This window comes from Theropithecus gelada, chromosome 1, assembly GCF_003255815.1.
Source record: "Theropithecus gelada isolate Dixy chromosome 1, Tgel_1.0, whole genome shotgun sequence".
Taxonomy (NCBI): domain Eukaryota; kingdom Metazoa; phylum Chordata; class Mammalia; order Primates; family Cercopithecidae; genus Theropithecus; species Theropithecus gelada.
Genome location: NC_037668.1, coordinates 121,381,694 through 121,395,578, shown reverse-complemented (window position 1 = coordinate 121,395,578; position 13,885 = coordinate 121,381,694). Strand labels below are relative to the sequence as shown.

At 38.0% G+C, this 13,885-nt stretch overlaps 2 protein-coding genes across 7 annotated transcripts in view; one reads left to right on the top strand and one right to left on the bottom strand.

Annotated features, from left to right (window-relative positions):
- CCDC18 (coiled-coil domain containing 18) overlaps positions 1-7,804 on the bottom strand; it is a 107,215-nt gene extending 99,411 nt beyond the window's left edge. For both annotated transcript variants that reach the window (XM_025405366.1, XM_025405293.1), the window contains exons 1-4: positions 7,638-7,804; positions 4,669-4,804; positions 4,023-4,191; positions 1,701-1,859 (exon numbers count right to left, since the gene is read on the bottom strand). In XM_025405366.1, the coding sequence (XP_025261151.1) occupies positions 1,701-1,859; positions 4,023-4,191; positions 4,669-4,802 (462 nt within the window). In that variant the 5' untranslated portion in view covers positions 4,803-4,804; positions 7,638-7,804. The remainder of the gene's footprint in view (positions 1-1,700; positions 1,860-4,022; positions 4,192-4,668; positions 4,805-7,637) is intronic.
- Positions 7,366-13,885, top strand: part of TMED5 (transmembrane p24 trafficking protein 5) — a 32,310-nt gene continuing 25,790 nt past the window's right edge. For 3 of the 5 annotated variants that reach the window (XR_003122230.1, XR_003122221.1, XR_003122217.1), the window contains exon 1: positions 7,366-8,477. Coding sequence is in view for 2 of the 5 variants with exons in the window: in XM_025405635.1 (XP_025261420.1) it covers positions 8,289-8,477 (189 nt within the window). In the remaining 3 variants the exon portion in view is untranslated. The remainder of the gene's footprint in view (positions 8,478-13,885) is intronic. The other 2 variants (XM_025405635.1, XM_025405593.1) reach the window with 1 other exon arrangement.

Sequence of the window (13,885 nt, the reverse complement as noted above, 5' to 3'; positions counted from 1 at the left end):
GGTGGCTTCCCTAAAAAATATTTCAACAACTTAGAAAATGCTGAGCTGAGAAGTACAATACTAGTATCTTACTTCTTCGCATAACCACTGGTGTGTTTATATCCTAAAAATAAAGGTTAAAAATGCTAGTTCAGTAATTATTAAATTATCTTTATGTCTCTTTTCTTACTTTAAATCACTAGCAATCATGACTTTAAAAAGAGAGATTATCTATAGTTGAAGAAAAAATTTAAAAATAAGCAGAAAAAACGAACAGACAAATCACAAAGAAATCTAAATGGCAAACAAATATACCGAAAAGATAAATTTTGTACGAAATCAAGAAAAACAGCATTTTTCCCTCAAAGTCAACAAGAAAAGATGAGGAACCAAATGTAAATGCTCGAAAAACATTATTTCCCTAAAATATGGTCATTCTGCCTCTGGAAATCTACCCTAGAAATAATCTCAAACACTAAAGAAGTTTTAGTTCAATAATCTCAAACACTAAAGAAGTATTATGCTCATTGTTGCATTTTGTTTTTCCTGTGCTGAAATAATCCCTAATAGCATTTTGTTTTGTTTGAAAAAACAGAAAAGAAAAATAAAGTCTTCCCATAACTGTTCTATTTAAAACTACATATAATGTATATATACAATGTTTATAAAAGTAAATAGTGAAAGCCTCACTCCAACCTTCCAATCTCTCTCGAAGTTATCAACAGTGTGAAGCATAGTTTCTACCTTAATATATCACATGTATATATATTTACATACAAACACACACACAGACACACATACACTTCTTATAAAGAGGAAAACTAAGATTATTATACGTGTGTACTGCTCTGTAATGTTTTTCTGCCACTAAATATATTAGGTAACAGTTTTTGAGTGCTGACTACACATAGACACTGTTTTAAGTGACTACAAACATTATATCATTTAAACTTTATCATGCTCCATATAAGTCAAACAACTTTGCATCTTAGTACTAGTATATTTACCTCATTTTTTAAAAAAAGGTTTTGTTACAATCTATCTTATGGGTATACCATAATTTACTATGTCTCCATTATTGGACATTTTGGTTTCTTCTAATTTTTTGTGTAATACCAACCATTTAGTAAAAAAATAGGAAACCACTGAAATATGGGAATTAACTAAGTTACGCTATAATCACATGAAATATAATGCTACCATAAAAAATGATCAATGGAAAAGCTATGTAAATGCATCAGAAAATGCATAGACTATATATACAGTAAAAAAACAGAAAACACCAAAACTATTTAAAACAGTCTGGATTCAACTATGTATTAAACTGGTAAAGCGGTTTCTAGGTGGAAACTCTGGGTGATCTTTCTTCCTCTTTTTGCTACTTTTAAATTTTTCAACAATGACAATGTGTTATTTTAAAAGGGAAGATAAGTAAGTTATACTTCCTTTGTATAAAAAATAAGACCACACAAATTGGTAATCTTAACACCTTAAGAAGCTGACTTATCTAAATGCGAAACTGTAAAGTTCCCTTCAATCATTTTCAGATATAATTCATACAATATTGATTTTATAACATGTTGATACTATAGTATTATAATGAAAATTACTTCACATAACACATTAAGGCAATGTGGCAATACAAGGACTCTTTTTCCAATTATAAATCTTAAAATAACAACTATTTTCTGCTGGCAAACTCGTCATTTCAAGATACATACTTTTGCTCTTGACTGTGTTAATTCAAAGTGGATAGATTCAAATTTTGTCATTAAGGAATGATTCTGTGTGACCAAACAAGCATTCTGTTGCCTAAGTTTATTTAGTTTCTCTCGAAGGCTTTTAATCTCCTGATCCACAGGGGTAGAAGATGAAAACATCTGAAAGAATGAAAAAGAACAAATATATTTTCAATTATTTCAATTAAGGGTTACATGTAATTAATGGAAAATTATGAGCAATTATTAATAAAATGACTAAGCAGCTCAGAAAATGAGTTAAAATACTTAGTGAGTATTGACAAGGATATGTGGAACAATCAATACTCTCTCCTCCACTGCTGGTGGAAGTATATACAAGTATAACCTGGAAAACAGTGGTACACTTTGGGAAACTGGCTGGTATTATCCAGCAAAGTTGAGTATGCTAAGAACCAACAATATCATCCCTAGATATAAACCTGATAGAAACTTTTGTACTTTTGCATGTGCAGATATAAAACTACTCATAGCTACATTGTCCACAAGAGATAATAAATGGGAAGAACCCAAATGTCCACCAACAATAAAATGGATAATAGGTAAAATATTATTTTATCTGTATACATATTTTTATTATATTCTTTTTATACATACTTTACAATATTTAATTTTCATGAGGATTGTGATTTTCAAAACATTTCTTTTAATTAACTTTATTTTGAGTGATTTATTTATGCAATTCAAAATTCAAAACTATATAAAAGAAAAAGTATACACAGAAGTCTCTTCCCATCTTTAATAGGTGGGTAACCACTTCTATAAGTTTCTTGTTTAGTCTTCTAGTGATTCCATACACATACATAAGCAATACAAATTACCCACTTCCCTCCTCTCCTTATGCAAAAACTAGCACATTAGATATAACATTCTGCACCGTGCATTTTTTTTTTAACTTGGAACAATATACACTGGCAATCTCTCCATAATAAATACATTGACAAACTCCTTTTCTCAACTGCATAGTTTCCATTGCATGAATAAACCATTATTCAACTAACCGCCTATTACTAGATACTTGAACTATTTCTAATCTTTTGATATGATCAACAATGCCTAATTTCATATCCTGCAGGTGTGTCTATAGTATCATTTTCCAGAAATGGGAGTTCCAAGTCAAGGTAAATGTATTTGTAATTTTGGTAAATATTGCCAAATGCATCTCAGTTGGGGTTATATCACTGTGCATTCCCACTAGGCAATGTACCCGTACCCAATATCACCTATAAAATAACATCTCAAACATCTGAATGTTTAATAATTCTATAGGTAAGAACTAGGTAAGGTACTTAGGTATAGTTTCATTTTGAATTTATCTTATTATGAGGAAATTGGACACCTTTTCATTAGTTTGGATATCATTTTTATTTCTTTTTCCCTTCATGTCTTTTGCCCATTGGGTTACTGACCTTTTTGTTCTCAGTTTCTAGGAGCTCTTTACACACTAGATTATCCTTTTGTGTTTGATAGTCATTACCATTATTGTTTTCCCAATTAAGGCACATATAAAGTAAGAATGATCAGCAATTTGAATGAGGATAGAGATCAAATTTCTTGGAATTACATACCATGTAAACATGGAATTTGAATTTGTTTCTAAAAAGTAGGTTCAGACAGCTTCATTAAGTAGCTTCCTTACAAAAAAGAAAGCTCTTAATGGTTGGCTTTCCGAAGTGGAAAGAGCAAATATGTATCCAAAAAGATTATGTGCAACCATATCTGTGTATATACATGTAGGGAGTGCAGGGAACAAAGAATAGGAAGAGAGTGTAAAAGGAGATAAAAGGGTTGAGTGAGGAAGAGGGATAAATGCAGGGAGATAAATATATGATAGAATAAGAAAAAGGAAGACAGTTTCAGACCAAGCAAAGATCTCTAACATCATGGACAAAATAGAAAGATAATGAAAGAATAGTGCCATACTATTCACAGTACTTGATCCAGGCTAAATGGTGGGTATACCTTAACCACTTAATAAATAATTGATTACCTATTATGTATAAGATGTAGTGTTAAAATCAAGGGGATTATAATTTACTTAAGAAGACATTTAACTGCAGAAAGGTAATAAATATATAAGTTTAAAAGTAGAGTAATACACCAAGATAACTACTTTCTTGTTAGAACATAAAAAGAACAATTATATTTAAATTCTTGAGTACCAGAGTAAAAGATTACAGAAACCATGAATAAGGTATTTAAAGAAAAACTGAAAAAAAAATTTTTTTAAGTAGGCAGGCCTAAAACCAACACTTCTTTTAACTAGATAGGTGTAAAAATAATAACCTTATCTCTTGCCTTTTTTTGAAAATCAGTGCTGCTACCAGATATTTTACAAACGTTTTCATAAGGTGAATAATTCAGAAGTCCAGGGTGGCTAGGCTGAACATCCAAAATTAGCTTTTCAGACCTTGATGGATTAGGGGCATAATCAGAATTTTCACTTGGACTAACACTAGAGAAAAAAGAAAAAACATATTTCAGTTCTTGGATAGTTTATTCACTATAAATTGCTATACATTAAATAAGAAAATAGAAAACCTGAAATGCTGCTAAGTAGATTCACAGTTATGAACATAAGGCAATGTTCCACTAAATTTTAAATAAATCATAATTACTTTTAAACTAGCAAACTGTATTTCTAGAGCCTCTATGCTGATTACTTAAGATTCAAAAAAGCATTAAAAAATTAATAAAGCCCAAAAATATATTTTATACTGAGTTCTAATATACTGAAAGTGTTTTTAATATGCAAAGAGGCTTCTCTAATATTCCTATTTTTCCCTAAACTGAAAGTTATATTAAAAAGTATAAGAAAATTATTTCTTATTCCAGAGACACTTTAGAAACAATACATAATAATGAAATTCACACATTTTATATTGATATATTTAAGGCACAGTGAATTCTGTATGTGATTTTACCTACTTACCTGGATAACTCTTCCCCTAAACTCTGCAAACTCCATTCTGTTATCTTCAGTTCATGTCTTAAGGAAGCAACATTTGCAAGCAAACTTTCCTCTTCATTGTCTTTATTACAGTAGTCTGATGAACTAGATTCCATTTCTTAAAAAAAAATGAATTTCTTGTACCTTGCCTGAAAGATTCTGTAGTTTCAGTCAAAATACACGAATAGAATTTAACTCATTAGTTTTCTATTTCAAATGTTGTGAAATCTTTCATGGCGGTTTAAAACAAAACAAAAAATCAATAATAATGAATTTATCTGTAGTGTAAAGCCATAAAGGAGTTCAATACAATTTCAATGAATGAATTTTTCATTTTAGCCAGGGTCTAGTTATATAGTTCCCCTTTTCTAAGCATACCCGATCTTCCTAGCAATTGTTAAGTATTTTCATTCCATGTTAAGGAAACTAAGAATTAGACATTAAATAACTTGCTCAAAGTCCCACAAACTGTAAATGGTGAAATCAAGACTTGAATCCAAGTCACTAGGATGCAAAGACCATTAAATTATGTCTCATTGTAGCTTTATTACTTATTACATATCAATTTCAATATGAGGTGTTTGGACTTTCACAATCACACTACAAGTACTAGACATCTGATTAAATGGTATCATTACAGTCATTCATATTTTGTTAGAAGGGAATTTATTACCAGATAAAAGTTATCTCGTCCTTCTACGCCCAATAGTTACAAAATTTAAAAAACACACATTTACAAGTCACAACCATAGGGATCAAAATAACATTTGGCAGGTCACCTTAAAGAAATAAACGAAGAAAAGCTTTTGCTTCTTCAGTGGATGAGTATCTCTAGGGTTGTGTAACTACTAAATTTCTTTGCATATAAAAAACCATAATAAAGCATCATATTTTATTATTGTAATTAATACAATAAAAAAACTAAAGCTTTATAATCTCCACTACTTCTGTAGACCTTTCTGCGCAATCTTAAAATTACATTCCTCTTTCAGATCCCATTTACCTTTTTCATTGTAGCATTTCCTTCAACGCCCTTCTTAGCATTCTGCTCCCATCCCAAGTTCCAAAAGGTTAGGAGTCCTGTCATTACGTTCAGGACTGCAATGTACTTACAGAGGCTCAATATTTTGAATGAATTAACAAATACTAAACTATCCTTCCTTCCCTCAACCAGTCAGAATAGTATGCTACATTTATTCCCCACTCAAAAATTCTCAAATGTAGGGAGGAAGATTAAAAAGAAAACTCCCACCTTAAGGAAAGAAAGTGGCAGGAAATTAAATGAGATACTGTGTAATCTTAATAGACAAACTGGTTCTATCCTCTTTCCCTTTTTTGTTTCCACAAATTTCCTTCTGCTTAAGTGATAAGACTCTCGCAGACAAGTCAATAAATCAGGTCCCCATCTTGCTTTATCTATTCAACATCTCTAGCTCTCTGTAGGATGGTGAAGGAGAAAAGGGTTGAGAAAATTGGGCAAAATCTATAATGCCATTTGGTATTATATATTTCGTCTTAAATCAGGTTTTAGTTCAACATCTGTGTATTTTCATGTAAGAAATAACTGTCAGACCGGGAGCGGTGGCTCACGCCAGTAATCCCAACACTTTGGGAGGTTGAGGCAGGTGGATCACGAGGTCAGGAGTTAAAACCTGGTCAAGATGGTGAAACTCCGTCTCTACTAAAAATACAAAAAAATTAGGCATGGTGGCGGGCGCCTGTAATCTCAGCTCTGGGGAGGCTGAGGCAGAGAACTGCATGAACCCGGGAGGTGGAGGTAGCAGTGAGCCGAGATCACACCACTGCACTCCAGCCTGGGCGACAGAGTGAGACTCCGTCAAGAAAGGGGAGGGGAGGGGAGGGGAGGAGGGGAGGAGGGGAAGAGGGGAGAAGGGGAGAAGGGGACGGGAGGAGAGGAAAGGGGAAAGGAAAAAGGAAAGAAAGGCAGACAGAAAGACAGAAAGGGAGGAAGGGAGAGAGGGAGGGAGGAAGGAAGGAAGGAAAGAAAGAAAGAAAAGAAAGAAAAGAGAAGAGGAAAAGAAAAGAAAGAAGAAAGAAAGAAAAGAAAGAGAGAGAGAAAGAAAGAAAGAAAGAAAGAAAGAAAGAAAGAAAGAAAGAAAGAAAGAAAGAAAGAGAGAGAAAGAAAGAGACAGACAGACAGAGAGAGAGAAGGAAGGAAGGGAGGGAGGGGGAGGGGAGAGGAGGATGAACTCAACTCTTCTGCCGTAGCAATGAATATATTTGATACTAAAATGTTTTCATTTTCCTAGTGGGCCATTTACTGTCAAATGAATGCCCTTAACCTCAATTTACAGTAGTTACCCAAAACAGTATATCTTCACTGACTGAATACCAAGAAAAGCACATCATCCTACTCATTGACCTTAACATCATCATCTTTGGGCCCTAATTAAGAATGTGTTTGTAGGTTTGCACACGCACACCCATCAAACGAAGGACAAGTGTTCTTTTATACCCTATGTATGTGATACAATGGGCTGCAGTTGAAAAAGATTCCTCATTTTGGAAAGAGGTCATAACTTTGTAGTCTCCTGTCTCAAGATTGCTTGACACAGCTGATCCTACATCCGTCTGAAAGAAGCAGGGGTCGGGGGCGGACGTGACATCTTCCTTTCAGTTTTTTTTTTAAGGAAATACTTTTTCTTTTTTTTAAAATTTTATGGAGACAGTGTCTCGCCATATTGCCAAAGCTGGCCTCGAACTCCTGGGTTCAAGCAATCCTCCTGCCTTGGCCTCCCAAAATGCTGAGATAACAGGCCTGAGCCACTGCGCCCAGACTCCTATTTTTCATCAAATAAAATACAACCGTTCAGAGGAGCATGCTCAGCAACCGCAAGGACCAGTCCCAGCGCATCCAAGGTGCCGGGAGGGAAAGGAACAAAACTCCCCCAGGTAAGCTGTTTTCCCCACGCCAAGGGGCAGTCGCTCACCACCCAAGTCGCAGCTGGGGAGAGACTCACCCGGCGACTGCGCGCTTCGCACTCGAGTCTACGTTAGGAAGCCTATGACCCTCTTCAGGGCCCCTGCGCTTGGAAGCCTCGGACGCTACTTGGAGAACCAGCGAACCCCGGCAGCACGGAATTCGAACCGCCGCGGGAGCCGTTGGGACACGCCTACCCGGCCGCTGCCCCGCCCCGGCGCAGACTGCGTGAGGCGCCGCCGGAGGCGCGGGGCTTGCCGGGGATCGTGGTCGGCGAGCGCGTCCGAGCCCACTAGCCGAGCCCGCCCGGGACTACATTTCCCACAATCACCGCCAGGATGCCCATTGGTGGGGGAAGCCATGGGAACCAGAGGCCGTCAGTGGGAGAGGCGGGCGGCGCTCACGCCTGGCCTGAGGGGGCCGAGACTGAGGCGGTGGCGGAACGGGGCTGCTGGCCCCGCCCTGAGTCCCTACCCTTTGGAGGACTGCGCTTCTCCTTCGGAGGGAGTGTTCGCCGCCGCCGCCGCCGCCGCCGCGGCCGCCACTTGGAGTTTCTTCAGACTCCAGATTTCCCTGTCAACCACGAGGAGTCCAGAGAGGAAACGCGGAGCGGAGACAGCAGTATCCCACGCCTCTTGCAGCCCGGATCACCCCAGCAGGGATGGGCGACAAGACCTGGCTGCCCTTCCCCGTGCTCCTTCTGGCCGCTCTGCCTCCGGTGCTGCTGCCTGGGGCGGCCGGCTTCACACCTTCCCTCGACAGCGACTTCACCTTTACCCTTCCCGCCGGCCAGAAGGAGTGCTTCTATCAGCCCATGCCCCTGAAGGCCTCGCTGGAGATCGAGTACCAAGTAAGTGCGGAGGATAAACCAGCCTCCTTCCTTTAACCCAGCTACACTGCGTTGTCGCCTCTCACCCGTTTAGAAACTTCTGGTGGACGGCCCGGGTGGTGAAGAGGCGAGGGCCGTCCGGGAAGCCGGCCCGCTCTGCGCAGGCGCGCGAGGGGAGGCGAGGCGAGCCTCACGCTGAGGCCGGGGACCCAGAACTTAGGCTGGACCTGGAATTGACAACTACCCCGTCTAATTCCCTTTCCTTCGGTCGGAAAGAGGCCAGAACTGGTGATGTCGCTGGCTTTTCTGTTTCCTAATTCGCCTATCGCTTTTCTTAGCCACTACACGCTCCGATACTGAGAATTTCACAATGCGGAACTGATACACGTTCTCCTTCATCATTGGACGAGGTGATGACACTTGTTTGAATCACCCCCACCCCTTTCACACAATTCAGATGTTACAGATCTTCACTGTCTTTGCTTCAGCTAAGGGTTTTTGAATTATGATCATGTAATTATCACTAAGCCCAATTTTGAAATTTTTTGGAAGAGGCTGTTGCTATATTTAATCATACATTGCCATTTAAGTTATATATGCATTATTTTCAAAAGATCAAATCGTATATTAAAACTTTATAACCTTTCCTTTCTTTTCATTGAGCATTGTAAGCATTTCCCTCGTGTCATTTTTTTTTGGGGGGGGGGTTTTTTTTTTTTTTGAGACGGAGTCTCGCTCTGTTGCTCAGGCTAGAGTTGGAGTGCAGTGGCGCAATCTCGGCTCACTGCTGCAACCTCTACTTCCCGGGTTCAAGCGATTCCCCTGCCTCAGCCTCCCGAATGGCTGAGATTACTGACGTGCGTCACCACGCCCAGCTAATTTTTGTATTTTTAGTAGAGACAGCGTTTCACCATGTTGGCCAGGCTGGTCTTGAACTCTCAACCTCAGGAGATCCTCCCGCCTCGGCCTCCCAAAGTGCTGGGATTACAGGTGTGAGCCACCATGCCCAGCATGTTTTCTTTTTAGTATCTGCATAATATTCTTGCTGGGAATTACCTTATTTTATGTAGTAATGCTAGTAGGGGGTAATTTCTTAGAAGAAATCTTGTTCGTTCCACACAGCAAATTTCGATGTTTTCAGGTAGCAGTACAGGGAAAAAAAAAAAACAGCATTGATGTGTTTCATTTTTCAGTGTTTTAGAAGTCAATTATCATCAAATGTTAATTTTTTAACTTGATGTAGAGAATTGTTTTTAAATACCAGGTACTGTCACATACAGAGCAAAATTAAAAGTTGTAGAATTTTTTATACGATGAAACTTAAGGATTAAGTTGTATATAGGTACACAAGATAAGCACAGAGAAGAAAATATCTAAAATCACATAGTGAGCAAAACTGAGGCTAAAACTCAGTGTTTCTTGATTTCCAGTAAAGTTCAAAAGTTCAGCATTTACTGAACAGTTAATACGTGCCAGGAATTGTGCATGGAGGGGGCGGGAGACTAGGGGAAGCGGGGTTGTGGCGGTTGTAGGTAAAAGAGAAAGAAAGAATCCCTCTTCTCAAAGAGCTTAATAAGGGTTACTGGCTCATAAACAGGTAATTTCAATAAAGGATGGCTAAGTACCAGTAGAGGAGGATCACTTCTAAGGGTTTCAGAAGAGGATTCCTGGAGAAAATAAAATTTAATCCAGAAAGATGCTTAATTGAGACGAAAATGCAAGGAACAAGGGACATTTCAGAAAAAGGAACAAAAAGACCCATAGTTCTTAAAATACATAGTGTAAGTGGGGATGGTTAGTGTGTAGTGGACACTACAAGTACTGCGTTTGTATTAGACTTTAAGACATATAAAGTCTAGGGTGGGAGTAGCAGAAAAGGACATCAGAGAGGTCAGAAGGCTGGGGTCTTGAAGCCTCAATCATAGCCTTGTTTACCATGCTGTGTAGGTTTTCCTTAATTTTGTGCAAGTCCATTTAAGATTTAAAGAGATCACTGGATGCAGTGTGGAAAATGGATTTAAGGAGAGCAAAATTGGAGTCAAGGAAACCAACTAGAGGGCTAGTGAAATAGTCTAGATAAGAAAACAATTTGTATTAATTAAAAAACTTCAGTATTTACACACATTAGGGAAGATATCTATTTTAACTACTGTCCTCTTACAGTTAAGAGCACCAGCTCAACCTTAGCCTGGGTTCAAATCTTGAGTGTGCCTACTTAAAACTTATGTGATCTTCGCCGGGCGCGGTGGCTCAAGCCTGTAATCCCAGCACTTTGGGAGGCCGAGACGGGCGGATCACGAGGTCAGGAGATCGAGACCATCCTGGCTAACACGGTGAAACCCCGTCTCTACTAAAAAATACAAAAAACTAGCCGGGCGAGGTGGCGGGCGCCTGTAGTCCCAGCTACTCGGGAGGCTGAGGCAGGAGAATGGCGTGAACCCGGGAGGCGGAGCTTGCAGTGAGCTGAGATCCGGCCACTGCACTCTAGCCTGGGCGGCAGAGCGAGACTCTGTCTCAAAAAAAAAAAAAAAAAAAAAAAAAAAAAAAAAACTTATGTGATCTTCTCACTTGTAAAATAGAGATAATAATTGTAACCACATCATAGAGCCGATTTGAAAAACATGAGTTAATAAATGCTCATATTCAATGTAAAGTGGTCTATTAACATATGCTAATAGATCATCCCTGACACATAGTAAATAGTCAGTGAATGTTAGTTTTACATTTATACCTCTATAGTTACGTAGCTGGCTTGGTTTAGCTTTATTCTTTACATCTTTAGTGACTCTTAAAGGTACTGTTCTTTTTTTTTTTTTTTTTTTTGAGACAGAGTCTCCCTCTGCCACCCTGGCTGGAGTGCAGTGGCGCGACCTAGGTCCACTGCAACCTTCATCTCCTGAGTTCAAGTGATTCTCCCGCCTCAGCTTCCCGAGTAGCTGGATTACAGGCATGTGCCACCACACCCAGCTAATTTTTGTATTTTTAGTAGAGGCGGGGTTTCACCATCTTGGCCAGACTGGTCTCAAACTCCTGATCTCAAGTGATCCGCCAGCCTCAGCCTCCAAAGTTCTGGGATTGTAGGTCTGAGCCACCACGTCCGGCTGGGACTATTCCTTTAAAACATTTTCCCTAAACAATTTGTTTTGATTGAGGAAAGAGGTAAAATCACTTAATATATGTAATCCTAGACAGTGTTGGTGAGATGTGTAGGGTAAAGATCATCTTCCACCCTATGTTTGCATTTCCCAACTTGTTTAATTTCCTAGTAACTACATCCTACTAATTTTTGTCTTGAAGTTAGTTTTTAAAATATTATGGAACAGACAATCCAACTTTGTCCTTGGTTACTGTGACATATTGAAAATTTTACTAATTTCTTTTTAGGTTTTAAGAGAATACTTTTTGGGTAATTGACTAGCCCCACATTATATTGATAGAGGTTCTTGAAAACTTTAATGCCAATTCATGTATCTTATGAATAAAATAGAGCATCCATTTAGAAATTTAAGTCATTCTTGAGTGCTTGATATGTGTCAACACTATCCGAGGTGCTAGGGATACAACGGTGAGTGAAAATATCGGCTAGGTGCAGTGGCTCACACCTGTAATCCCAACACTTTGGGAGGCCAAGGTGGGAGGATCACTCAAGCACAGGAGTTTCAGACCAGCCTGGACAACATAGCAAGACTCCATCTCTACCAAAAATAAAGTAAGCCAGGCATGGCAGCACACACTTGTGGTTCCAGCTACTTGGGAGGCTGAGGTGGGAGGATCACTTGAGCCCAGGAGGTTGAGGCTATGGTGAGCTGTGATCATGCCACTGCACTCCAGCCTTGGTGACAAGAGCAGGACCCTGCCTCAAAAATATATATATATGATATATGTACGGTATTTTATATATATATATATCTATATTTGTGTGTGTGTGTATAGTCCATGCTGTCATACAATCAAGTATGGGGACAGACATTAATCAAATTATTACACAAATACATGTCAAAGTATTTAATAGGGGGAATGAAGGTAAGTTCATAAGACTGAGTGGGCTCAGTAGGAGGACTTCATTTTATCTGGAAATTGAGAGACATCCAGAAGTAGAGTTAATTTCTATAGAATTATCAGGCTTTCACTAGGCATAAGGGAATGAGTGGGACAAGACAATGGGTAAAAAAGAAAAACAACGTGCCAAGATACTAAGGAAAAAGAGAGAAAGATACCTTTGAGGTCCTGAAAGACAGGATACAGAGAGAGAACAGTGGTATAAGTCTACTCTAGAGAAGTCAGTAGCAACAGCAATCAGATCATGCTGGGCTTTTAGGTCCTTGTTAAGGATATGGGTCTTTTTGCAGAGACCAGTAAGAAGCCACTGAAGAGTAATACATGTAAAAGGAATGGTATCAAGCACCTAATAAGCACTCAAAAAATGTTAGCTAGAAAATAAACCCTGAGCCTAGAACAATACCTTTTTAAGGGCATAATAGGCAGTAAAAAGTATCTTTGAATGAGTGAACCAGACGTTTACCAAATATGTAAAACTATCTGGGTGGGTTTTTGGGAGAATATAGCTGTATCAATTTTTAAAAATTTTTATTAGTCTTTTCATTTTTGTATAGAGCTAAATTTCAATATTTTCTAGTAAACTGGCCATTTCATCTAATTTTTAAAATTTACTTGCATAATATATCTGATGCCATTTGGAATACCTCCTATTTCCATTTTATCTGCAGGTATACATGTCTAATATTATATGTATATATATGTATATATAAAGTATATGTAAATATAAATATGTATATAAAAAAACAAAAACTCAAAAGCCATATATATATAGGCACAAGGGAGTAAGTGGAACAAGACAATGGATAAAAAAGAAAAACACATGCCAAGATACTAAGGAAAAAGAGAGAAAGATACCTTTGAGGTTCATTTATATATATATGTGTATATATATAAATGACTTTTAAGTATTATGTATATCAGTATATATATAAATAGGTGGGTTTTGGGGAGAATAATATATTTAGTAATTTGATATATATATTTGAGTTTTATATATATATACACACACACATATTTATTTATTTATATATATATACACACACACACACACACACACACACACACACACACTTTTTTTTTTTTTAAAGAGATAGGGTCTCCAGCAATCCCATTACTGGGTATATACCCAGAGGAATATAAATCATTCTGCCATAAAGACACATGCATGCGAATGTTCAGTGCAGCACTGTTCACAATAGCAAAGACATGGAATCAACTAAAAGTCCAGCAATGACAGTTTGGATAAAGAAAATGTGGTACATATACACCATGGAATACTACACAGCCATAAAAAAGAATAAGATCATGTCTTTTGTGGGAATATGGGTGGAGCTGGAGGCTATTATCCTTAGCAAACTAGCGCAGAAACA